Raw genomic sequence first — 27,883 nt, forward strand, 5'->3', positions numbered from 1 at the left:
CTTCCTTTTTAAGAACACAAGGGTCTTCATTTTTTTTTTTTCAATTTTCTTTAAAAAGCTTTGATGTTAAATGTTCAATGAATGGAACTTTCTGGGAATGGATTCAGCTGACTCTGAGTGTGAGTGAAGCAATGCATTTGTTGGAGCTTTTTGGTGTTTGGGGGCTGACCCTTGAATGCAGTCGCTTTTGTGTCAGGGAGCAGGATGCTGTGACTGGGAGGTGTGGACGGACAGTCGCAGGAATAACCATACACAGGCAGTCATCCTGTGCACCAAAGCACTGCTCTTCAAGTCAGCGATGCCAGGTCCCACCTACAAGGAGGCCCCGGGCTTGTGCACAGATGGGTTCAGTCTGGGAAGTGAAACAGCTCCCTTCACCCCATCCATATGGCAAAGCAAAGAAGGCAAAGCAGCGCTGAATTTCCCATCTTGTGGCTTTACATTTATCTGCAAAGACAAGATAAGCTTCTTCTCTTCCTGAATGATTTAACACTTGCAAAGTAAATATACATATACACATATATAAGGTGCCAGAAGCTTGGGATTAATTAGCTCGATGGAACAACCAAGCACTGGCTAGTTCAATGCTCTAAAAAGAGGCTGGAATTCCAAAGAGTAAAATGCTGCACGTCAGCTCACAATGTGAAGGGAACTCAGACTCAAACGTCTTCAGGATGGATCTGCGGTCCTTGTTCTGACACCATCATTATTCTTTTTCTATTCCTGAAGCGAATCACCACAGCTTTCTCTCCTGCGATTTTTTTTCCCCCTATCAATGTGCCAAGGAAAGACAGCTTCCAACCAGTGGGGATAGAAGTCCCTCTGGTACTGACAAGCTCCAAAGCAAAATTTCTGTGTCTACAATTAATAGGCAGCTTCATCCACAGGCTTTGGTACCCAGAGCCTCTTTGGTCTACCCTTCCCTACACTCATCACCTTACAGTGGATCCCTTTCTCTGTCTATCTTGACTACTATTTCCTCCTTCTGACTCATCTGAAACTGTGAGCAACATTATATTCATGGAAACTCACTTCTTCTCTGAGCCCCCCTTGAGGAAGCTGAGAGCTGGTGGAGTATGAAGCTGGTGGAGAGTCTGGATAACACAGCTGGCATCAGGGACCAGGCATGAATATGTCCTGGGGGCTGGGACCAAGTGGACTAGGGTCACGTGCTAGGAACCCAGATTACTTAGGACTGCCAGCCCATGTCTGGATGACACAGCTGGCATCAGGGACCAGGCATGAATGTCTCCTGGGGGGTGGGACCAAGTGGACTAGGGTCACGTGCTAGGAACCCGGATTACTTAGGACTGCCAGCCCACGTCCCCTTTATACCCATCTGCCTGGGAATTTCTGAGCCCTCCTTCAGAAATCAGGAAACTGGGATCCAGACACATTCAGTCATTTGCAGCAGCTGAGCAGGAAATCATAACTAGTGTCTGTTAATACAAACTCTTTTAAAATCATTAACCTCAAAGCTTTATATACTGGAGTGGGTAGCCATTCCCTTCTCCAGGGGATCTTTCTGACGCAGGGATTGAACCCGGTCTCCTGCATGGCAGGTGGATTCTTTACCATCTGAGCCCCCAGGGAAGCCCTTTATCCATAGAGGGGGACACAAGTCATATCCTTAGGGTCACACAGAGGAGCGCAGTCCTCATGACAGCTGACCAAGGGACACACCCTGGAGGGCACTCTCAGGCTGGGTCAGTTGGAGAGGAAGTAAGACTGATATCACCTTAAAGAGAGCACACACTAACAGGGAGAATGCTCCAGGGCACAGAAGGAGCCAGTGGTGGATTCTGAGCTCCTTCAGGAAGCAAGGAAACAGCAATTTGGGTGCAGGCTGAGATGCCTGGCTTCAAACATATCGAGTCCTTTAATGTATTAAAGTAAATTGTGCGTGGAGGGGTGCTGATTTGGAAGCCAGTTGGGAGAGATGTCAAGGATATTATGGGTTCTGGGTCTTCTGTGCATGCAGGGGGTGGGGAGAAGAAAAGGAAGAACTCTGGATGCTCTCCTCTTTAGGGGCAAGAAGGGGATGTGGGACAAATTAAGAGAATATTTTAAAAATCATGGAGTCGTGGTATCTTAAGAGCATCACAGACTTTTCAAATCATCCTCTAACAAATGTCTGAATCCCTTCCACAGTGCCCTGGACAGATGCTACAATGAGCCGGGGCCAACAGCAGCCCCAGGGAAGACAATACCTTTGCTGACCGGACGGTGCCGACATCTCCTCCATCACTGACCTGGCTTCCATGTCTGTTGAGGGCTCCCCACTCAACACATCAGTCTCCCTAGGACTTTGGCTTTTTTCTCTCTCCCCAGTTCAATTCTCATTTCCTCATCAGCATCTCCCTCTTTGGTCTGCCCAGCTCCAGACTCTCAGCCCTCTAAGCAGTTTGCCCACAGCAGAAAGGGCAGAAGTGGCTCTGAGTCACACCCCTCACTTGGTCACATCTGTACTCTGAAATTCTCAAAGAAGACTCCTTGCCAATAGGACCCCTCAGCTCAGGGTACCAGCCTCCCCTGCTGGACCTAGTTGTCTTTCTAGCTCGGTTCCCCCTTACTTTGAACTGCCAACCCTTTCTGAGTTTTCTGTTCTTGCATTCTCTGCCGAGAGCACCCACGATTTTGTTCTTCCAAGCCCTTGCCCTACCCTCCCCCCAGACATGACTTGCTCTATACACCCTCCCGACCCAGCAGGTGACGGTGGCGTTCTGGTTCCCTGGGCTTCTGAGGACCTTTGCACCTGTCTAGCATCTCTGCACCTGTTCAGCTCAGTCTTGGCACTTTGCATCATGACTTCCTGGTTTCACGCTGTCTGTCTAATGGCCCTTTTGTCTTTATCTCCAGCCTCTGGTATAGTAAAGCAACACAGTCTTTTCCTGAGGATACAATTCCTTGTGAAAAACACCTTCCTATTCTTGTGTTGAAATCCCTTGATGTAATTTCTCCTTGGCTATAAGAAAGGCACCTTCTGGTGCCACTGAGAAGCCATTTGAATATTTCCAGGTAGCTGGCATGTCTGAGTTAGCTTGGCTTCAGTGTTCTCTTTTTTGGGCTGAATTCTCTAATTTTCTCAATCACTCCTCAGATGGAAGAATTTCTAGGCAATTTTCCACTTGAGACTCTCTTCTGTGGAAGACCTGTGATTTCTTGTTGTCCTTTATTAAATGAGGCTGAGCCCAGAAACTGGTAATTTTTTTGCTAGTCTCTTACCCACTGTTGGGAACACAATGCTCATTATATGTTATGTAAATGAATTTTCACAACTTATATTGGATACTTTCCAATTATCCCTATTAAATTTTATCTTCTTGGTTTTAGCCTTTCATCCTTTACTACATTAGCTCCCACCCGGATTTATGCCATCTCAGAAATCAGCTTAGCTCGCCTGTATTTCAGCCCAGTGCTGTAACCTGGTCCTCTCTTCTCTATCAACCGTGTCAAAGTGCAAATAGGATTTGTCCAGGCTGTGGCTGATCCCTATCATGTCCTCTGATGCTCACAAACTATCCTATAACCTAAACTAATTTACTTGATCTACAGTTTCTAGAACTTACTGTTTTTCGAAAATGGGTATGGAGTATACTTCCTAATACCTCTAATCTGATTGTTCAAAGATGATGTACAAAGGTCCTTGGGATTATGTCTGAAAACATTTTGTTCAGAATCTTAAAAAAACTTTCAGGAGGGTTTTGCAATACTTTGGCCACCTGATGCAAAGAGCTGACTCATTGGAAAAGACCCTGAAGATGGGAAAGATTGAGGACAGGAGGAGAAGACAGCGACAGAGGATGAAATGGTTAGAAATGGCATCACCGACTCAATAGACGTGAGTTTGAGCAGATTCTGGGAGAGAGTGGAGGACAGGAAGCCTGACGTGCTGCAGTCTATGGGGTCGCAAAGAGTCAGACACGACTGAGTGACTGGATAACAACAATGGAGGGGAACCACACAACACCTTTGCCAATCTTTCCAGTGAGAGAAAACGTCCCTCTTGGGGATTGTCACTGCATCAGCTGGTGCCCACAGTCTGGTTCTCCTCATCTGGGGTCCTGTGTAATAGTTTGTTGTAAGCCTGGCTTGCCTGATCTACTAGCAAGGAGTTAGGAAGATGACTTTAGGCAGCATCCTCTCCAGTCCTCCCAAAATCACTAGCACATAGGAGGTTTCGAAAGAGTAAATCAATTTAAGTAATCAGGGGCTTTGATGATTTTCTCAAACAACCCAAGTTATCCTTTTTCCTTTTCCTTCCTCCCATCCCTCCCTCCCTTCCTTTCTCAAAATCCCCCTCATCCTTCCTTCTTTTTCTATAATTCTTTTTTCACATTTTCTGGTCTGAATAGCACTTGTCTTGGTTCACACCAAAGTAAAACAGATGCTGAGTCCGTCTTCTTCTACCTGCCATCTGTTAAGATGAGAACATCATCTTAAGCCTTCTTTTTCTTCTTTCCCTGCACAGCTCCACGCTCTTTTGTGTTGTCTGCCACTTTTTTCCCCCACAAATTTCAGCTCAGTCTGAGATTTAGACTTTTTGACACCTTTCTAAAGCCCTGGCTGTTTCTCTATATCCGTCATTGGCTCTGTGCTCTTCCCTTCATCTTTCAGTCTAGGAGATGATGGAGACACATTACCAGGCTTTCCTAGTGATGCTCAATGATGAAAAAAAAATGTTTCAAAAAATTACATGTGGTAACACTCTGGATGTGCAAAGAGGGCCGGATGATGATAGCTGAAAGGAGAATTTGGGGATCTTAAGGTAAGTGACCCCCTGCCTTTAGGAGAGCATTTTCATTTGAGGGGTTGGGGGAGCAGTGAGACAGGATTCAGAGGAGCTTGTGAGACATGATGTAATTGACTCTTAAAGAGTCTTTCAAGAATTCAGAGGGGAAAAGAAGTGGAGAGAAGGGCAGTAGGTTAAGGACAGGCAAGCAAAAAGGAATCCTTTTTCTTTAAATATAGGGGGGCCTGGGTAGTAATGAATATAGAGATAAGAAATGAACAAACCAAATATCTTTCATGGGGAAAAATAAAATGATAAAGTCATTATTGATTCTGGGTTAATACACTGATTCTGTGTTTAATTCCATGTTTCTTTGACGTATCTTTTTAAGCTAGCTTAATAAGGATTCGACAGACTATTTCTCTCCTGAATGTTCCAAAACTGAAGAAGTATCATGGAGAAAGGATTGGGTAGAAGAAAGTGATCTCAGCTCTCCTGCTAGTCCCTACCTAACTGATGCGTGGTTTTCAAGTTCCCTTCAGTTTTCATGTCAGCAAAATAGAGCACAACAGTGTCAAGATGTCAAGTTTATTCACACCTATTTGCACAGCTATTAAGAGACTAAAGCAGGACAGTATAAAGACTTACAGAAAAAGGAAGAAGAAAGCATGGAAAATGCTAGCACTCTGTCAATTAATCGTGATTTAGTCAGTTTTCGGGAAGAGGCATCCCAGCTGGGTAAAAGCATCACAGGGTGGTTCCTCCGTTCCCTCTTCTTTGTGAACCATCCCTCCCGAGGGGTCTGCACTTGGGTTAGGCGTTCTTATCAACGAGGCAGCACAGGCCTCCAGTGCTGCAGCTGTGCTAGTCCTGAGCACATGCTCTAATGTTTATTTTATTTTTTAAGGACTTTTTTTTGATGTGGACCATTTTTAAAGACTTTATTGAATTTGTTATTAATAAAATATTGCTTCTTTTTTTATGTTTTGGTTTCTTGGCCACAAGACATGTGGGGTCTTAGTTCCCTGATCAGGAATGGAATCTGCCTCCCCTGCATTGAAAGTCAAAGTCTTTAAGCACAGGACTGCCAGGGAAGTCCCTTCTGTTTCTTTTAAAAAGAGGACTCTCATTCATAGGCACATCTTCACACTTCCATCTCCAAGGTCCTGGTTAAGTGAATGGAATTTGCTTTGCTTCATACCTCTCCAGGGCAATCACATGCACACGCCTCCCAAACACAAAACCAACTTGATAGCAGCAGATTTCCCCCCGCTTTGCGAGCCTGCTAAACCGCTTCAGTCGTGTCCAAATCTGTGCAACCCTATGGACAGTAATCCACCAGGCTCCTCTGTCCATGGGATTCTCCAGGCAAGAATACTGGGGTGGGTTGCCCTGTCCTCCTCCAGGGGATCTTCCCAACCCAGAGGCGGAACCACATCACTTAACATCTCCTCCATTGGCAGGCGTGTTCTTTACCTAGTGGGTGCCACTTGGGAAGCCCCTTCGCCTGCTTTACCACCTCTCAAAAGCTCTTACTTGCAAACTCCCTCACAACAACCCCTGCTTTTCTGTGGAATTGAAAGGGAGCTCATAAAGCAGCTATTTTCCCAAGGGCTCTAAAACCTCCATTTACATTTTTATAGGCTCGCAAAAAGGACCCCCAATCATCTAGTTAAATGAAAGCTGATTCCAAAGCCATGACAAAATACATAACCCAGAAAAGACGACCATATATTCTTGCCATCTCAGAAAACTGGAATACAGAAACGGACACAATAGAACCCACAGGCAGGGCAAAGCCCTGGGTTGAGACCACCTGGCTCTCTCCTGCTCCTGCCTGCACCCTGCCCACCCCCGTGCCCCCATCCCTCGCTCCGTGGCTGCCATTGGCCTGGCTCTGTTACCTTCCCTCTATTGCTGTGCTTTCCCATTGTAAGATAAAGAAACCCTTTTTAAAAATTTAGTTCTGCCATAACACACTTGAAGCTTTGAAAGGATGACTTTTAAGAAATGAAGGTCAAAAGGCCAAAAAGAAAGAAAACAAAAAGGAACGAAGAAGGAAGAAAATGCAAAGCTGAGACCTACAGTTTCAGATTTCTGATCCCATCTCAGCCCTAACTGGGACATTTATTAGTTCGGCAGTGACGTCTCTGGGGGGCCCACCCACCACTCTATTTGCATGCATATGACTCAATGCATCCTGGCCACCTTTATACATGTCTACCTTGAGTCCAAGTGTCTTTGAGCTCCCAGATGCACATCTTTCTTCCTTTAGATTATCAGAGTTCAAGCTAAGTGTTGGTTTTACAGAGGAGAGATTTAGCTCAGATATTTGCAGAGCAGATAAATGGAATATTAGAACAGGCACGGCCCACCCCTTCAGCCGTGCCTGTGGATGACCAAAGGCCACATTCTCTTTAGGAATGGTCTTCCGGAACTAATCGGCTTTAAACTATTAATCCATTTGAAACCATGTTTCAAATAATAAATATGCTTCTGTTCAAGGGAAGAAGGTCAGATTTTACGTCATCCACTGATTTTTATCTTTAGCTTATTTGAAACGTTGGAAGCAGCTTTTTGGCTTGGCACTGCCAGTTGACCCATGCTGGTTGGGTACTTTGCACCCTCTTGGGTAAACTCATACTAAGAGGGGAAGCTTTTAGTGACCCTGGCCTTGATTACTTGACATTGGAATCAAATTTTTATAATTTGGCACTGCTGGGATCATGGGCCCAGCCAGTGATTTATTCTATAACCTTGCACTTCAAAGGAGCTAGCAATAGGAAAAAATCAGGGCATCATTTAAAGCAAAATGCGGCTTCTGAACTTGTGGATAAGGTTATAGATTTTTAAAAAAAGGTAGCACTTGAAGACAATTTAGACTTTAGGAGGTCGTTAGGCTCTAAAATTAGTAATTCACTCAGGAAGGAAGAATATAGGTTGGCTAAACTGCTTGAGTCCCATTTTCTTTCTTTCTTTTTTTAAAAAAATTTACATAAAGCACGTTATGGTGCGTTATCTAACTAGGTTGCTTGTCGATACAGTGAAACAAACCTACTTATAAACATTGAGTAGCATATAGCAATCAAACAAGGTCAATGGCATGGAGTTGATCTTACAGTGTTCATTAGGAACCCCTGCAGTATTTTCCTATAATCCAAATTTTCCTATTTCCAGTTTTGATCCTGAAGAGTAGTTGCTCAGGAAATACTGACCTATTGTTAGAAATGTCCTTATTTTACACAATAAAATATTGTATGAAGCCAATCAATCTGTAAATATATTTGAACTCATTCTAACCCAGGGACATGATCTGTGCCTTATGTGGGTCAGGTAGTAACTGAGTGATTCTACTAATGGACTCTGTTTAATAGACGGGCACCTACTACCTTAAACTCTGTGGCTCTAGTTTCCTCCCACGAGTGAATGGGAAACATGTTGTATTATTAATTAACATACCAGTTCAAGGGCCCTTCAAACCTAAAAGACAGATCTTTGAGGGGCAGGGTCTGGCCTTTTGGGCTTCCCATGTGACTCAGCTGGTGAAGAATCTGACTGCAATGCAGGAGACCTGGGTTTCATCCCTGAGTCAAGAAAACACCCTGGGGGAGGGCATGGCAACCCAATCCAGTATTCTTGCCTGGAGAATCGCATGGACCAAGGAGCCTGGTGGGCTATAGTCCATGGGGTTGCAAAGAGTTGGACATGACTGAGCAACTAACACTTTCACTTTCTTTTCTGCCCTTTCACTGATTCTCCCAATAGCCCTAGTCACTCACTCTGCCCTTTTATGGCACATTTTTCAATGGTATAGAAAGACGAGCATATCCCACGTAAGCCTTTGCTGACTGCCACTAGGGTATCAGCTTCCATTATCCTGGGACAGAATCTTAGTAACCTTTCTTTTCTCTCCAGGACCTGGCCAAATTCTTGTGATCAAATAGAAATGGTTAATAAGAAAATTTTACAGTTGGTTTTAAAAAATGTTGCATCTGGTCCATGGAAGATAATCAGCGAGAATGTGTTGAACTGAATATCTTAGTGTATCCAAAGTAAAACCTGCCATTTGGAAGGCTATGGAATGAGGTATCTGATAATTTTCCCTTCTTTCTGCCCTCTTCTCAAACTCTTGACTTGGAAGCTTTTATTAGGCAAGTAAAATGCAAGACTGCAGATACCTTTGTGCCCTGCCAGCTACTTCTCTGGGATTCTTTGCTCCTCAGCATCTCCCATGAATACATCTTTGCCACAGCACTTATTTTCTGCCCCTGCTGAAACCTTTGTGTTAGCTCTTTCTCTCTGCTCTGGCACAAAGAAAACAAACTCATTTCCGGGGAATGAAAGGCTGGACTTGAGGATGTGATGAGGCGCTCTCTGTACCGAGACCAGTGACAAAACAGTGGTGTGGGACGGCGGAGGCACCAACAATAAAAATGCCAGCCCAGGATATTTTCTAGACAGAGTCCTTGCAAGGCAATAACAAAATTACAAGGGACTGTGAAGAACAAAAAGAAAGGACATCCCACCTGCCACCGGTCTGACTCAAATGCACCAGGAAGAATATGCAACAGCTTTAGCATCTTTTTCTTGCTCTTGGCCGAGAAGAGCGAGGTTGGGGTGTTCAAGTTGTTAAATAGAAGAGGAAAATCAGACAATAGCTGGGGAGGTGAAAGGAAGCAACGGGGGCCAGGGCAAAAAGAAAAGGTGAATTTAGCAGAGGCAGGGGGCAGATGCTGAGAGGGATTTAGTCTTTAACACATGTGTAGGTAAACCCTTGTGATCAAAGAGGAATGATGGATGAGAAAGTGTTACTGTTGGTTTTTAAGAATGTTATATGGGCAATTTCTAGTCTTCTAAATGCAACCAGTTCAATCTGTCTCGGTGCAACAAGAACAGACAGCCTTGGTACCTCAATGACAATGCCCCTAAGGCCAGGATATGGGTTTCTGTTTTTGGTTAAGAAAAAAAGGGTGAGGGTGGTTTAAAAAGTCCTTTTGGAGGCTTTCCTGGTGGTCAGTGGTAAAGAATCCACCTGCTGATACAGGAGATACAAGTTTGATCCCTGGTCTGGGAAGATCCCACATGTTGTGGAGCAGCTAAGCCCGTGCACCACAGCTATTGAGCCTGTGCTCTAGGGCCTGGGAGCTGCAACTATTGAGCCTGTGTTCCACAACAAGAGAAGCCACTGCAGTGAGAAGCCCTTGTACCACAACCAGAGAATAGCCTCTACTCACCACAACTAGAAAAAAGCCCGTGCAACAATGACCACCCAGCACAGCCAAAAATAAATAACTAAAAACTTATTTTTTTAAAAAAAGTCCTTTTCGTATTTTAATGATGAACACTTGTGAACAGAATCCAATACAGCACACCTGATACTGAATTTCTCAATAGATTAGGCAATACGATGTTTTTGTGATGCTGTTCTCATAAATGGCACCCCCTTTCCTCCCCAGTTGCAATTAATTGCTTCCTGTTTTGTGCTTACTGTCAGGTGAGTGTGTGCTCCTCGGTTCTGTCTTGTCACAACAAAGATTTGGAGTGACCCACATTAAAGCCCTCGGCACGTCCCAGCTCTTGGGTCTTGGACAGACCATGTTATAGCTCTTAGACAAATCAGTGTTACAGCTCTATTTTATTTAGAAAATAGCAAGAGAATCATCCTTGAGGCGTGAGGGCATGCTGACCCAAAGACGCGAAGACAAGAGAGTGGGGGAGCATGGCAGCGTGCAGGAGAGAGACAGAGAGAGAGACCGTGCTTTGGGTCCTCTTTTTATATGTTTTCCCTCCCCCGGGCCTGCCCTATGTAAATTGGGCTAGCCAGGAGTGCTGTTTGTTCTACCTGAGGTCCTCACTCAGGTCCTCGGACCTTCCTCTGACCTTCCTTGGTTCTATTTTCTGAGGCTTTTCCCTTCCTTGTCTTTTAGCCACCTCCATTTTGGACTCCTGTTTCCTATACTAACTACCTAACAGAGCTGTATCAAGAGGATGCCCTGGCTACGAGAAGACAGGTGGAAATATCCCCTGTCCCACTGATCTAACTGGTCTATGGTTAATTACACAAGAGGTCAACGTCCAGATCTACCAGCAGGGCTTGGGGATATCCTCAGACATCTTAAGGACAGAGCTTTCAGGCTTGTCTTTCAAATGCAAATTTGGAGAACACAGGGGATGCTGCATTCCCCTCACTGCAGTGACACTAAAGTGCAAGCAGCCTGTATATGCATTCTACCGAAACTTGGATTTACTCAATATCCTGACAGGTAAAGAGGAGGGACACAGAGAACTCTGTCCTGTCCAGGGCTTTGTATTTGAAAGAACTCATTGTCCTCACAGCACAGAGCCAGAGCCAGTAGGGCTGTTGCACAGGACCTGGAAATAGCTCCGGTGCACAGAATCTACAGAGCTGGACATTGTAATAATGGTGCTGCTGACAATGGCTCTCATTTGGCGCAAGTTATTATCATCTATTATTTTATTTTCTATTAGTTAAAGTGAAACTCTTACACCAGAATTCTGCTCCAATTTCTAATTCAGGAAAGCGTGTGTTTTCTGCCTCACAATGCTTTCCCGGGACCATAAACCCTCAATTTCCTCTTCCCAGCAATAAAACAGTTCTCATTTCCAGAGTCCATCAGACAGGTCTTTTTAAAGGAGGCCGTAATTGGTGGCATTGCTGCAGGGACTGAAAATTAAAGAGTGGTTGTTGGCAAACCCACAGGAAAGTCATTCTCTTGGTCTGCCCTACTGACAAGTTAGGATTTAGGACACTTGAAAGAGGTTGGCTTTCACCCAGTTTCTGAGTAGTAACTTTTGTATGACTTGCCCGCGAGGCCCTGACACCCTGCTCAAGGAATATCATGGGTCACAGAACCAGGCAGCCTGGGGATCTAGCCCAGAGAGGGAAAGGCATTCGTGGGGTGAGATCCCCTCAGCTAGCTGTTGGTCCCGCTGTTCGGGGGGGCGGCCGAGCCTCCGCTCACCTCTCAGCCGCTTCAGCCTCTGCTCACGCCTCCTCCTCCGAACCACCAGCAGGAGCACAAACAGCATCAGGACCCCCACCAGGATACAGGAGATGGTCACCAGCATCTTGAGCCCCTCGTTGGTTGTCAGCCCTTCATCGCTTTGGACAACTGACTTAATGAGTGGGGGGATTGTACCTGAAAACAGGGTCATGATGTTAGGTGACTGTTAATGACGACAGTATGGCGGAGTTTTTAGGGATGATGGGTTATAAGAACCGCGCGAGTGATCCGAGGGCGTCCACAGAGATGAAGATGGAAGGAACTCTTCATCTAGGTCCTTGCTAATTTCTTTACTCACTCACTTCCCTCCTATGCTTACTCTACAAAAATGGAACTAGAGTCTGCGCAAAGGACAAAGCCCATTTCTTTGGAAGGGCCTTCACTGGTAACATGCTGGGTGTTGACACTTGAAAGCATAATATCCAGGCTGGGTACTTTGAAAAGTCACATGCATTTACCTGGAGTTGAATGTCACCCAGGACACAATTGAGAGTGGCTGTTTGAAAAATTGCACATCAAAGAAGGAACAATGGGTTTGGCAAGTGGACAGAAGGCAGGCTTTGTGGAGACTGTACCAGATAGACCCGCTTAAAGGAGCTGAAAATCTCTTTTCTTTGGTTATTTCATTGCTTTTTATTATGGATGTAAGACCAAATCTACTTTTAAAAGTCTCGTTTCAGGACATTAGAGCAAAATCAACTTTTCAAAGAGAAGCCATCCAGGTCTCTAAAGCAAGGCTATTTATAATGCCCTGAAATTCAGATTATTTAGAATTACAAGGAAACACTTAAGCAGTCTGAACTCTGAGCTGCTTTAAGCTGCCTTCTGCTGAGGCTGAACAAAATGGGTCCAGAGATTCAAACACAGGCATCCCCTTTTATGGAGCTTGCATTTTGGCATCCACCACTATGAAAAGATGCTCCAGTCTTCTGTATTTTCCATGTAAAACAAGGGCCAGGAAGTCAGTAATTTAGGAAAAATAATGCAAAAATAATATAATTTCCCTTTGAACAAAAAGTGTCTTTGTCCTGCATTTAGTGAGTAGAGCAGGGATACAGAACACCAGGCCCCTCTGCTGTCTGCTAAGGCCAATAATATCATTCTTCCAACTTATAAACTCCAGTTTTGGCTGGAGCCCCAGGCCTGCAAATGCTCAGAACTCAGGTAAGAGGCACAAAAGGGGAGGCAGGAGAGGATGTGTCTGCAAAACCAAGATGACACAGGACCAGTACAAACACCTGGCTGAGGGAATGGCAGAAGAAAGAGTCCAAAAAAAAAAAAAAAACCAGAAGAATCTGAAATCTGACTAGTACAGCCAGAAAGCTAATCATCAATGTTTGTTTTCTCCCAAATGAAAAAAAAATTCTTCAGGCAGAAGTGACACAAGAGATATTAAAGCTATATATCCACAAGCTTGGTTCAAAGAAATATGTAACATTTTTCTTTCTAGTGTAATAAAATCATCTCAGATTTCAGAACATTTTACATGTAGGATGTTTTTCATGATTCTAATCTGAGATCTCGGATAAAGTGAGGATATTTCTTTTAGAAAATAACCATTTAAAGTCTGCAGAGCACTTTGTAAGTAAGAATGACAGTTTCAAATGCTGCATGTGAGAGTTTGCTAATTAAATGATTAGCTGTAAGCCTATCAACAACGTGCACCTTGAAGCTGTGCACGCTGGACCACACAGATTACAGTGAGGCTGGGTGCCAGAGCGGGATGATCGAAAGGCAATTAGTGGACGTCCATCATCTAAAGCAAGAAATATACTTTCTGCTCAAATGTGTACCCTGCTAGCAAAGGACTTTGGGGAGCCTTTAAACGCTAGGGAAAATGTCTGGTCAGCATCAAAGCCCTTTAGTTTGTCAGATCAAAGAATGAAACAGAGTTGGAGGAGAAAGCAGGTCAGATGTGCTGCTCTATGGGCTGATGCTCTGTGATGGAACCTCTTGAAGTGCAGTCATTGCTGATTGAGGCCAGGAGATTAGAGTGATGTGGCCCAGGAGGAGCAGGGCTTCTGAGGAGAAGCCTCACTTCTGGGAGCTGGATCAGGGGCCTTGTGGGGGCCCAGGCTGGTATCACCACCCACAGGACTCCCACATAGGCACCTTCTTGCCTTCACCCCACCCAGGCCTGCAATGCTGGGGGCAAGCCTGTGCTGTGGCTGAGGAGGAATTTGTGCAGGAAATTCCAGGGTGGGTTTACAGTGTGCCAGGGTGGGAGGAACAAGCCCAGGGCTGGTCAAGACTGACCAGAAGAAAATGGCTAAGGGAGGAGTGGAGTCCACATCACCTTCAGAGCATCCTTTGGTCATGTCCCAGGCTCCTTGGGTTTATGGACTCTCTTTTCTTAGGACAGGATAACCAGTACTCCAAGGAAGTTCCTGCCTGGGCTATAATTAAGGCAAGATCCTGAATGCACACAAGCACAGGAGAGGACACCCCTTAGCCTTTCCAGTGAAGAATATAGTAGGGGCTGTTTGCTCAAGCACAGACTTTCTGGGTAAGTCACCCAGCACCATGGTCTGGCCTGGTGGGTAGATGCTGGACAGGGGCTCTGAGGGAGCTGAGCCCACAGCTCCAAATTATCTAACCAGTGGAGACTGTTTTTACAAATAAGCACAGCACCTAATTCAGCCACTGCCTTTCCCAGAGTGGACCATTGCTGCAAAGCTGCAAAAATCAGCTCAACTTGCTTCTAGTTAGGACTCTCTGAAATTCCCTGACTGCAGAACCATCAACATCAGACCGTCTTTAGCTTCACTGGGCTTGACATTTGTTCAACATCAATAAATGGCTCACAATACTAGTTGTAGGAAAAAAAGGAGAAAAATGTCTCTTTCTTATTTTCGGTCAACTAATCATCACGAGACACCTTGCCTGGTTCTCAGAAACCCCTTGCCAATTGCATGTTTGTGTGTGTGTGAGCCTACAAATGTGTGCATGTAAGTGCATGTGTGTGCATGCCCACTACCACCCTATGACATTATTCTATCTCTATCTGTGCCTCTGTTTCTTCTCAGAGACTAACATAAGTGCCTTCACTTATGGAAAACTGCTTTTGAACATGCAATTTAAGGGCTAAATGAGAGAAAAAAGAAAGCTGTCATGTGGTTTGGGATGGGGTGGGCGGAGGGGAGGAAGACAACAAAAGCAGTGTTAGCTCACAGTCATGACCAAGCACCAACCACGTGCAGAGAAACCTTCAGCCCGAAGAGAAGTCACTCCTGCACCCTGACTGCCTGGTGAGGGTCCCCGGGCCTCAGTCCCTCCTTCCTGGAACTCAGCCATGGGCACACGGGTACCTGGTCTAGGGAGCCCTGCGGGGAACAGACTGGACGGCCCCCAAGCTTAAGGGGATCTGCGGGCACGGGTCACATTGCGCCGAGGATGGATGTCGAATGGGAAAGGGACAGCGAGTTTGTGCACGCGTCCCGAGATGCAAGCGGGAGACCAGGGCCAGCTTACTGCCATCGTAGTTGAGCGTGGCGAAGTTGGTCTGCTTCTCTGCACAGCCCGCGCTGTTGCACACCCTCATCTGTAGCTCATACCACGTGGCCTCCTGCAGGTCATACAGGATGTAGGACTTGGAGAGGGAGGTTCGCTGGGCCGTGGTCCAGACTGTGGTCCCGAAGGGTCTGTACTCGAGTGTGAAGGAGGTGATGGGGCAGCCACCGTCATTCCAGCCGATGAGGTTGAGCCGCACGCGTGTGGTATTGATGCTAGCGAAGAGCTCCTGCTCCTTCGAGAACTGGGGCTCTGCAGAAAAGGCACAGGGGCCAGGCCATGGGGTGTGTGAGTGAAGGTCACCAAGATCATCCTGCACTGCCCTTAGACTGCTTCCCCACAGGCGAGGGGCTCAGTCCAAGTCTGGGTCACAGGCTACTTGCTATCTGTCCACTCTTTACCAGGATCTTATGAACCAACAGGCTGTCCGAGCCAAGATAATCTAGGAATGAAAGGGAACATTGGGTGGGTAACGGTTATCTTTGTGAATCTTAGATTTCCCTGAAGAACAATTCTGTTCTCAGGTATGTGTTTCCTTGAGTGTTTTTTTGTTTGTTTGTTTGTTTTAATTGGTGGACAAAACTTAGGATGTCAGCCCAGGACACAGCCTCTCAGGTAGCTTTGAGGGATTCCTCCTCCTTGAGTAGTTTTGAAGGAACCACTGTGATGTGCTGGGCTTATGTGTCCATTCATGGACCTGACCCAAGAGAAGGCAGACTCGGATGTGGGAAGTACCCACAGCACCCTTGCTGTCCAAGCGCCTCGTACTGGAACCAAGGGACCCAACGGGTATATTTCTGCAGAAGTCAGCACTTCATCATGTGAGCCCTGGTGTGTGTTATCCAAAACTCAGCACTGCATCCAAACGACACCCTCGCCTGCTGATGTCTGGCATGCCTGTCATGTGGTCCATGCCACTGGATGAGAGTTAGCGGGAGGAAACCTGCAAAGACCCTCTCTTCACCTCCTCACCTACACTCACATGCAGCTCTGTCCCTCCCTCCCGCTGCTGTTTCCAGGCTGCATATTTCACCTCTGAACATCACTGCCCTGGGGTTTGCCTCCCTGAAGGTCTACCTTTCAGAGGAAAAACTAACACACGCTGAAGGTTAACAGTCAACCCCAGTGACTTCTCACCTGGAAAGCAGAGTCTATGAGGCAATATGATGGTTATAAATAGGAGAGAGGAGGTGACAAGGGAGGAGGTCACCTTAGGAGAAGATAAGAGGGCAAAGGTCACACTTCATGGCTACTCAGCCTGGGAACGGAGTAGCACTGTTGGCACCAAAGCCCTTGATTTTCAAATGACATTAAAAAAAAAACATTTTTATTGAAGTATAGTTAATATACAATGTTATATTGGTTTCAAGTATAGAGCAAAGTGATTCAGTTATACATATGTGTGTGTCTGTGTGTATATATATATATATCTATATATATAGATATATATATATATATTCTTTTAAGATTCTTTTCCCTTTTAGGTCATTACAAAATAGTACAGTTCCATGTGCTCTACAGTAGGTCCTTGTTGATGATCTATTTTATGCACAGTAGTGTGTATCTGTTAAATCCAAACTCCCAATTTAGTCCCCTTTCCACCTTTCCCCTTTGGTGACCACAAGCTTGTTTTTTATGTCTGCGGACACTCTTCTTTTAAACTGCCAATGAAATAATTAAAAAAGAGAATCAGACTATTTTATAAAGACCAGCCATCTCTTTCAGTATGCTGAAACACTGCCAGACCCATCCAGGGGTAACAACATTCAAGCTCACAGATCCATGATGTGGTCTTTTGTGACTCCAATCTGGCGTCCCCACCCAACTTTGATCTGAAAGACAGAGGATTTCTAGAAACAACAGAAGTCCTACATACCTTTGCCCAGTGTTTTTGCTTCTATGATCTCACTTATGCGCCCAGGTCCCACTCCGTTCTGTGCAGTGAGAGTGAACTTGTACCAAGTCCCACACTTCAGGTTTTCCAGGCGGTAGGAGCGTTCACTGGGGCTGATGGGAAAACTCCCCCACTGTTCACTGTTGTCCTCGGAGTACTGCAGTATATATCCTTCGGAAAACAAGAGGCAGTCACGGGAACATTACTTGCTTTCCCTCGAATGTTTGGATTGTGTGAAGGGTGAGTTCTCAGAATTGTATATCTTCAGAAGAGAATAATTGAGCTCCAGGACACTAAATCCCAGCTGGGAGAAGTGCTGTGATGACATATTGATTATGAGATATTTAGGCTACACCAGATGCTACAATGGTGGGAGTGCTGGAGATTGTAATGAAGTTAAAACCACGTTCTGCCCATTCTCTTTAAAAGGTGTAACTGGAAACCTGATCTCTAAATATCCGATCTTCAGAGCACATGAGCCCAATCCTTGGGAACAGGTGTAGTCTGAAGCTGGGCTATTTTTATATATTATATATATTACGTGCAGGCATGCTAAGCCGCTTCAGTTGTGTCTGATTCTCTCTGACCCTATGGACTATAGCTCATCAGGCTCCTCTGTCCATGGAATTCTCCAGGCAAGAATACTGGAGTAGGTTGCCATGCCCTCCTCCAGGGGATTTTCCAACCCAGGGATTGAACCCAGGTCTCCTGCATTATAGGCAGATTCTTTATAGTCTGAGCCACCAGTGAAGCCCTCATATATAAATATATGTTATATATTCAATATATATTAATATATATTATTTATATATAATATATTATATATCAATATATTTATATTATATATTATTTATTAAATATATATTGATATATAAATATTTTTATAATATCCTCCTGGTGGTTCAATGGAGAAGGCGATGGCACCCCACTCCAGCACTCTTGCCTGGAAAATCCCATGGACGGAGGAGCCTGGTAGGCTGCAGTCCATGGGGTCACTAAGAGTCGGACACGGCTGAGCGACTTCCCTTTCACTTTTCACTTTCAGGTATTGGAGAAGGAAATGGCAACCCACTCCAGTGTTCTTGCCTGGAGAATCCCAGGGACGGAGGAGCCTGGTGGGCTGCCATCTATGGGGTCGCACAGAGTCGGACACGACTGAAGCGACTTAGCAGCAGCAGCAGCCCACTCCAGTGTTCTTGCCTGGAGAATCCCAGGGACGGAGGAGCCTGGTGGGCTGCTGTCCTGGAGACTCAGAGAGCCAGACAAGACTGAGCTACTAACACTGTCACACTTTCACATTATATATAATATATATTTGGTTTTATAGAGAACCAGAGTTTTGGAGAAGGGGTGAGCTACCAAAAGGGGTAGGACTCTCCTCAGCCAACTCTGCTCAGTCCACAATCACTGTGTCGGGCATTAACCACAGCCTGTTACTCACACCACCTCACATAACCCTGCACATTAGTAATTAACATCTCCAGAGCACTGACCAAGACACTGAGGTCCAGAGAGGTTAGGTGATCACACTTGGGTCTTACCAGCAGGATTCACATCCCACTGTCAGACTCTGAAGCCTGTGCTCCTGGGCCCCTGTGACCATGGAGACAACCCCCACCCCTGTTGCAGCCTTCATCCCTGCCACCCCATCCACCTTCCTGGGGCAAATATGTCCTGTCTGCTCTGCCCTTGTCTCCTAAGCCTTCACACCCAGACAGCCCAGGAGCCTGCTTGATGCGTGGTGTCCTTATAGCAGCATGCTGGCATCTTCTCTCCTGCCCACGGAACTCCATTTTAACACCAGTAAGAAAGCACTTCTCACCTCCGCACCACAGAGCCTGTGAACCCCAAGCTGCCAGAACTCAGTGTTTTCCATGCGTCTCACATGAGGTCACCTGTCTCTGACTCCTCCTTCTGCGGCCAGCGTCAGCACCATCTCTACTGCCTCCTCCTTCCCTGCCCTCTGGCCCCGGCAGCCTTGGGGCACCTCCTCTTTCCTAAGCTTTGTTTTCCCCTCCCTGTTCCTGACCTGCACTCAGCACTGGACAGGTGAGTGATGGATCTGGGTCTAGCTTCCACCGTCATATCCTAACTTCACCACTCCTTGGTGCCCCATGCATCATGGGGTGTGTGCTTTCCTTCTCCAGCCCTCCATCTAAACCACTTCTAGGAAGCTTTTCTAACCACTGGCCATGGGAACCCCCATGTCAATGGCTTTGGCCCCCACTGTATTTCAAGGATTTCTGGTCATCTTTGCTTGGAAACTCTTCATTACTGAAATTGGCTCCATTCTCTAAGACCTTCCACTCCATGCCCTTCGTGTAATTCTTCTCCCATGAATTCACACTTCTCTGTCCATGCGATTCTCCAGGCAAGCATACTGGAGTGGGTAGCCATCCTCTTCTCTGGGGAATCTTCCCAACCCAGGGATTGAACCTGGGTCTTCTGCATTGCAGGCAGATTCTTTACCATCTGAGCCACCAGAGAAGCCCCTCCAGACCCAAGACTTTGTGTCATTTGAGCCTTGAGTCCTAGGGTTCCTCAGACTCCTCCATTGGTGCCCCATTTTTTAAAGGTTCTCCACCCAGCTTAGAACCTCTGGTAGACCACCTTAACCAAAAGCCTGGTTTCACTCACTCTGGTGAGTCCTGGCCACACTTACCCTGCCAGTCACCAGCTTTGGTAACCGTGCTTCTCCTCCCTGTGCAGCTGGCCCAGCACCTCTTGAGCAAGTCACTAACCTGTGATGACTGTGACCCCTGAAATCTGCGCCGTTTCCCTGCAGCTGGGGCCTTGTTCCTCTCGGCAATGGCTTTGCTTCCCCATTAGTGCATTTCCTATGGCATCTGTTACAGGTTTTACCCACGCTCCTCAAACCCACAAACACGTCCTCTCCCCTAATCATCCAACCATTAAAAAAAAATAATATCACCTTTTTCTTCCCTACAACAGGGAAAGATCCTCCCCTTCGCCCAGTAGAACACTAATCAATTTTAACAATTGGCTCTTGAAAAAAGAAAAGCCCCTATGGGTAGCATTTTTGATTCTGGTGGTGTGCAAATATCCCTGACCTGGCTGTGATTACTGAGGGCAAAGCTGGGAAGAGGAGCGGCAACTTGCCATCACGTGCTGAAATGAGCTGGCTCCAGATGCCACTGGCTTTGCTCTAAAATGGCTCTGCTTGTCCAGTTGTCTCTTCACCTTCCTCCTCTCTCAGAAGAAGGATGTCCTCTGCCTGCAGAAATCTATCCTCCAACCTCTCCCAGCTGCTCTAGGACCCCTTTTCTCTTTGTCACTTGCTCCTTCCTCTCATGCATCTGCAGTTGCTCCTCTGAGTTCTTTCTCTCTGCTTGGTCCACATATTGCGCAGAATGTTCTCCGAGTCCCATTGAGGCTGGCATCGTCAGGCGAGCTCATTCCTTCAGCTTGTGAAAGTGGGCGTGTTACTCCCTCATTCATGTCTGACTCTCTGTGACCCCATGGACTGTATGTACCCTGCCAGGCTCCACTGTCCCTGGGATTCTCCAGGCAGGAATACTGGCGTGGGTTGCCATTTCCTTCTCCAGGGGATCGTCCCAACCCGGGGATCGAACCCAGGTCTCCCACACTGCAGGCAGATTCTTTACCCTCTGAGCCACCAGGGAAGCCCCTTCCTTCCATTTAAATACCCTTATTCTTTTCTACTCCTGATTGCAAAAGATTTGTGGAACTAGGTCACTCCCATCTTTTAGTCCATTCTAAATCAGAACAGTCACTGTGGTTACTCAACTGAAAGAATGAGTATCTGAACAGAAGAAGCAGTGTTGACAACAAGGGGAAGAAACGCAATGTAGCCTCTTAGGGGAAAGGCACCGCATTTGTTTTTTCTTTATTTATGGCTTTTGTTCAATTGCTAAGTCATGTCCAGCTGTCTGTGACCCCATAGACCGAAGCACGCCAGGCTTCCCTGTCCTTCACTCTCTCCTGGAGTTTGCTCATACTCATGTTCTTTCTTGGCATGTGTTAATATTTCACTCAGATTAGATGCATGGTACTGATTCTGTGAATGGATTTCCTTGGATGAATGAGTGAGTGACAACAAATACTATAAAGATAGATGTGTGTTTTTTTTGGGGGGGGGATGTGTAGGTAATGGAAGAATTCATTATATGATGAGTTTGGGGGAGAAATAAACTAACACATGATAATTACTTGATAAAAACGTGTCACTTATCAACTTGTGGATAATGTCAATTAATCAATCATTGTGGGCAACCTCTTTCTTCTTACCTCTGATAGAACTGCCTCCATTGTCCCCAGGGAGCCACGACAGGGTGATAGAAGAAGAGGTGGTTTTTGAAACTGTGAGCCGAGGCTGATCTGGTGGAACTAGAGAGGAAGCAGTTTTTAGAAAACAAGAATTAGTGGTTCACATCTTCAGCCTTCTTTAACAGTCATTTACCAAACGATTTTTAACAGCCATTTATTAAATAAATGTTTCAGGTTGACAAAATATGCAATTCATGTCTGTCAAAATGTCTATTTAGTTGATATCTTGGGCTAAAGAGATAGAACAGAATGATTCTACTCTTTAAAGAAATTCAACCCCATTTCTACTTGGATTTATTTCTTCATTCCCTCGCCAATTCCTTGAGTATCTGAGTGGCTTATCACTCATTAAAACCTTCTGTGAACTTACTAAAGATACATGCATTATTTTACTCTGAATTTCGGCCATGATTCAAATGATGAAGACAAATGTCACCCACTTAGCTTTTCTGTTCTCAGCTATATGAAAGGGGGAGGGTAAGTGTAGCTAGTGAGAAAAAAACTGCAAAAATTTCCAGTATTTGACCCACCCTTCCAAGAGGCCACACACACACACACACACACACACACACACACACACACACACACTCTCCACTGAAATCATAGGTGCACCACTGAGTGGCAGTACACACAATTGAACTGTCACATAAGGTTCGAAGAATACATACTTCTTATCAACGAGCCTTAGTAATATCTTGGATTAGCTCTCTGGACAGAAATACTGAAGAAATTTGGAGTAAGGTTATCAAAATTATATAGAAAGCTTCTCATAAAATGTCCTTCTCTTTTCCTCTGAGAAGCCTGGTATTAACCCAAAGCCATGAAAAATAGATTCATCTCTTTACAGTTATAACACAGTGTCTATCTCTGAAAAATGCCCTGAAATTATCCCAACATCAAGTTACTTGAAACTCCAGGTCAATTTTACATTATTGAAAAAAATAGATAGTTCTCCTTCCCTTCCCTCTCACTAAGGGCAACATTTATTTTATTCTTTATCAAGCCTTCTGTGATTTATTAATATGATAACACAAATTAATGTGATTAATTTAATGTGACAATATTGTTAGCACTATATTAATTATTGATGTAATAACACATCTGGAAACATATACACTTTGATTTTTCTACTAATAAAATATCACTGTGCATCCAAATTTGAACCCAGTCAGCAGCCATTTGGGATTTTATGCATGCTTTTAATCCAACAGTCTTAAATTTGTCATGTACTTTTGGAGTATGAAGTAAAAAAAAATTACATACACTGTATTAAATACATAATTAAACATGAATGCCCTATAGAGTTTCAGCTAGTGTCCTTTTAATATACATTGCATATGACTAGCGAGTTAATTAACATTCATAAAGCATCTCAATTTGGAATTATTTCTTGCTGGTGTTTTTTGGGTGATGCTTATATACATGTGGAATAAATCGTGCAATTAGCATGTTATTAGGAAGGGCTTTTTCAGCGATGCACACATAAAGACAGATGAGACTAGGTTTTCATATGAAAATATGGAAACAGTGTTAGCTCTCAGGTTATGAATGCTTTTTTTTTTTTACTTTGATTTGTTTAAATCTAATCTCCAAAATGAACATCTATGCTTTTGTTATATGAAAGTAGCAATTAGTTCTTTACAAAGGCTGATTTTTAAATTTGCTCACTTTCATTCTTTGCACATAGGCATACATACAAAAAGTAGCATTAAGAAGAACCCCCAGACATGGTACCTTGTACTTGTAAATTTAAGATAATTTCATCCGACCCCCAGTTGTTATTGGCGATACAGCTGTAATAGCCAGAGTCCTCTGCCTTCACAGTGCGGATGACAAAGCTGCCATTGCTGAAGACGCTTCTCCGCCCATCAATCGTTACCAGGCTGGGGGTCCCGTTACTACCTCACAGGAAGAAAAAGGCGCAGATTAAAGAAATTACAATCTAAGTCAGCTGAGGTTGGGGAAAAGCATAAACACCCTCCGACACAGACAACCCATTCGGAATATTATATTAAGTAAGGACTAAACCATGATCCAACCAGTCCATTCTAAAGGAGATCAGCCCTGGGTGTTCTCTGGAAGGAATGATGCTAAAGCTGAAACTCCAGTACTTTGGCCACCTCATGAGAAGAGTTGACTCATTGGAGAAGACTCTGATGCTGGGAGGGATTGGGGGCAGGAGGAAAAGGGGACGACAGAGGATGAGATGGCTGGATGGCATCACTGACTCGATGGATGTGAGTCTGAGTGAACTCCAGGAGTTGGTGATGGACAGGGAGGCCTGATGTGCTGTGATTCATGGGGTCGCAAAGAGTTGGACACGACTGAGCGACTGAACTGAATTGAATTGACTGAAACCATGATTATATGATGAAAACAGTCACACAGCTGAGTTTGATTATTTGTACAAAATGCTGTGTTGAAGAGAAGTCTGTGTGGAGGTCTGTGTGGCTTCTGGCTCCTGACATAGGTCAATGCTTGCCATATCCCAAACGAGATTGGTTCTGTGGGAAGATACCATTTTGACCAGATCATATTGGGACAAATTAACTTTCGGGGTGGCTTGTAGATTCATGGAAAATTGCAGTTGTTAATGACTGTGGCAACAGAAATGAACTGCAGTGTGCCAAGAGGGAGATGAGCCAACCCTGGTATAAAGAGAACTCCTTGGCGATTTCTTAGCTTTGGCCACAGGGAGAGGGGATTGCCCAGTCACCTAGGGCCATCCCCACATCTGGTGGACGCCACTTAACTTGGGAGCTGGCTTATTTCCTTAACTGACATTAAAAGAGATGAGCAAGTAGTCACTGAGGAGGGCATGGCAACCCACTCCAGTGTTCTTGCCTGGGGAATCCCATGGACTGAGGAGCCTGGTAAGCTATAGTCCATGGGGCTGCAAAGAGTCAGACATGATTCAGTGACTTAGCACACATATACCAAGACTATCATTTTAATAGTTTATGTCTTTGAAGTGCCTTTGTTTGGAAATAGGGACTCCTCTCAATCTCAAATCTCAAATCTCTAGGTTCATCAGTGAATGCTCAGCCCTTTATTTATATCTTAATTTATTTCCCTGAATAAAGTACTTAAAAAAGTTACATGAATGGAACCTATTTCATCCACTTTCTCCCTTCCATCTCAGCTGTTATTATTTCAATAATTCCTACCGAGCATAGAAAACCAGGTTTTACATTAGCAAAGTCCTAATGTATTCCATAAAGAAATCAAAAGGACTGTAAAGAAGGATGAGTGCTGAAGAACTGATGCTTTTGAATTGTGGTGCTGGAGAAGACCCTTGAGAGTCCCTTGGACAGCAAGGAGATCAAACCAGTTAATCCTAAAGGAAATCAGCCTGAATATTCATAGGAAAGACTGATGCTGAATCTGAAACTCCAGTACTTTGGCCACCTGATGTGAAGAACTGACTCATCTGAAAAGACCCTGAAGCTGGGAAAGATTGAAAGTGGGAGAAGGGGGCGACAGAGGATGGGATGGTTGGATGGCATCACCAATTCAATGGACATGAGTTTGAGCAAACTGGGAGATAGTGAAGGACAGGAAAGAGTGGCATGTTGCAGTCTGTGAGGTCGCAGAGTCTGACATGACTTAGGAACTGAACAACAATAACAACAATGTATTCCATTTCTTAAAGCTATTTCTCAGAGCATTTCAATTAGGGTTGGTTGGCTCATTGTCTTGGAAGGAGAAGAGATAAGTGTAAGTCTCCAGTCTCCTGGGTATGTTCATCTCAGATATATAGGGGATTTTCATGATAAGGTACAGAAAATTTACACAGAAATTATTCAGTTGGCTAAACTATTTTCCTTGGGAGCATTGTCATGAACTTAAAGCTAAGAGTTTTAAGAGAATTGGCATGATAGATCAGATCCTTTTAGTACTAAAGCTGAGATTCCTCCCGCATCACCCTCAACCAGCTTCCTCTCTATTGCAGAAGACTGGGTAGTTTTCCTGGAGCTTTCACGAGTGTAAATCTACAACGTTATACCATGAGACCCAGCACAGTGTGTCCAAAGCACTCTCCTAGAGTTTTATTGAGGGCATATATTGAGTTACTGGTTACCTGTCTTTCATCCACTTTACGGCAGGAGAGGGGTCCCCAACAGCTTTACAAGGCAAGGCAATGTCTTTCATCCAGGGAGTAGTCACCGTGCCACTGAAGGTCAGGATTCGTGCAGGAGCTGGACCACCAAACAGAGCAGAAGCACAGTGACTCTACGGATTCATCTCCAGAGGCCAAGATGACCTTCCCTAAACCAGTGACACCCCCCAAAGGTGAGTGCAACCCTGCCAATCAATGTCACACTTCTCAACACTAGTCCTTGTATCAGAATGTGTCTAAGGGATTTTCATTGTACGAACATATGAAGTGCTGAACATCCCTACTGTAGTATTTTCTCCCCTTGTATCGATTAGACACGGTGATCCCAAATTAGATACGTGGGACTTCATAAGCCTAGCAGCTCCAAGCTGTGCTTTCTGTGAGCCCAATTATTTTTCAGAGCACTTTATTAAGCAATTTATCTCACCACCCCAAACTGCACATTAAAATATACTTTTAATATCTGAGAGAAGAGACAAAACAAAACATAAAGCCCCAAGACAGGAAGAGGTAAAACTGAAACGACTTCTATTTATCAGTTTTGTGGTACTTTCCCAGCTTTTTTATATCAGCTTGATCTTCAGCACGAACGTTAAAGGAAATAAACATTAAGGGAAAAATTCCAGAGTGACCTCTCTCGAAGTATCACTATTTGTTTGGGACAGTGATTCAGATGCTGGAACAAAAGCTTCTCCTGGGGACATCGGGCACTGGGACAGTCCCAAAGCAGCCAAAGAACATGGGGGTGGGGGGAGGGAAAAGCCCAGGGCAGCCCTGTTTGCAGGGACCTCCTTGGATGCCGGAGGGGCCCTGTACTGACAGGTTCCTAGCATCACCTTCTTGGGTGAGACACAAAAGCTGGCAGAGGCACAAGAGATGAGTCCTCCAGAGGCAAAATGGTCTGCTTGGCCTCTGCTATACCCTGGGACCCTGGTTTCTGGGATGCTCCCTCCAGAAGCTCAGTCCATCTAGAGGCAGAGGCTGTTCCAATCTGATTCTGGACTCAAAAAGATGGGACCAGTGTTGGGACCCTTGCACCATTTTGGGCTTGAGAGTTGAGATTGACCAATGGACATGGGGGACAAGCTCCTCAGGAAAGTACTGGAATTCGAGGAAAGGTGAAGTTCCTGGAGCCAATTCAACAGGAGTCACCCTGGTCTAGAACACAAGTCTTTATGAACTAGCAGACAACTCTGACTTTTGAGCAACAACTTTTGTTGTTTTGAGCACTGGAGGCCAGAGAAGAGAGTAAGGAAGTGGGCTCAGAGGCAGAGTCTATTTTATGCAGCAAACATTACAGCAAAACCCATCCACATGCTTGAAGCAACATGCTCTGTCCGCAAAGGAAACTGTGGCTCTTCCTCCTGAGGGGAGTGCTTTCAGAGGTGGCCCAGCGAGGAGACCTTGTCACCATGGAACGTTCTTTCAGTAATTGAAATTTCTGATTTTCCATCATGGTAACAAAAATATCCTAGGCAGGCGGCATTAGATTTCTGACACTGGAAGGCTGGCCCTTTTCATACCTTTCAGACCACCCTTTTATATGAGGAGGAATGTTCATGCGGCAAAATGGGGGTTGATTAGGGAAACTCAGCTAGAGGTGGGGCTTTTAAGCTTTCCAGTAGCCCCCTCCCCCTGTAAAAATATACATTTTACGTTGAATTCCAGAAACTGCACATATGTTATGTGCGTGTGAATGAAAATAAGGTTCTACACATGAATGCTCACTGTGTCATGTATTCTGATATTTTCTACTTTTTTTTCAAGCCTAGTCTAGATTCCTTGACTTTATTCCATTCTGTTCATTTCAGTTCTTTAATATGTTGACTCTAACTCCTAAAATTCATTCCAGGACTTAGGAGTGCTTTTCCACCAGCATTTTGTGAAAGCACTGGCTAAAACCACTTCATCTTCAAGCCCAACACCCCCGGTTTCTAGAGTTAATGCCTGTTGGTGGCAGTTGGCATGTATAGGATCCCACTGTGAAATTCTAAGACTAAGCAAACTGGAGCAGGCAAGAGAATCACGTAGAATCTTTGGTGAAAAAATGCAGATTCCTCCTCTGGCTCTGTGATTCAGCGGATCTCAGGGGGGCTCTCCAGGAGGCTGGCTTTGAATGAGGACCTCAGGTGATTCTAATCAGACACTGTGCCTCCCCAGCAACCTGGATGTCCTTCCCAGTTCCTGTGGTGATCTAGCTACATGGCCTGAGCTCTGTGCTGCCCCCTGACCCTGGGCTCCCTCCCAGGACACCATTTCTCCAGGACTGGGTCTGTGGTTGCATTCTGTTCCTC

At 45.1% G+C, this 27,883-nt stretch overlaps 1 protein-coding gene across 1 annotated transcript in view; it reads right to left on the minus strand.

The window, feature by feature from the left end:
• DSCAM (DS cell adhesion molecule) overlaps positions 1-27,883 on the minus strand; it is a 678,525-nt gene that overhangs the window by 42,640 nt on the left and 608,002 nt on the right. Inside the window, exons 22-27 of the mRNA XM_052645681.1 lie at positions 25,551-25,668; positions 23,204-23,367; positions 21,431-21,529; positions 17,144-17,332; positions 15,229-15,519; positions 11,716-11,892 (exon numbers count right to left, since the gene is read on the minus strand). Of these exons, the coding sequence (XP_052501641.1) occupies positions 11,716-11,892; positions 15,229-15,519; positions 17,144-17,332; positions 21,431-21,529; positions 23,204-23,367; positions 25,551-25,668 (1,038 nt within the window). The remainder of the gene's footprint in view (positions 1-11,715; positions 11,893-15,228; positions 15,520-17,143; positions 17,333-21,430; positions 21,530-23,203; positions 23,368-25,550; positions 25,669-27,883) is intronic.

This window comes from Budorcas taxicolor, chromosome 1, assembly GCF_023091745.1.
Source record: "Budorcas taxicolor isolate Tak-1 chromosome 1, Takin1.1, whole genome shotgun sequence".
Lineage (NCBI taxonomy): Eukaryota > Metazoa > Chordata > Mammalia > Artiodactyla > Bovidae > Budorcas > Budorcas taxicolor.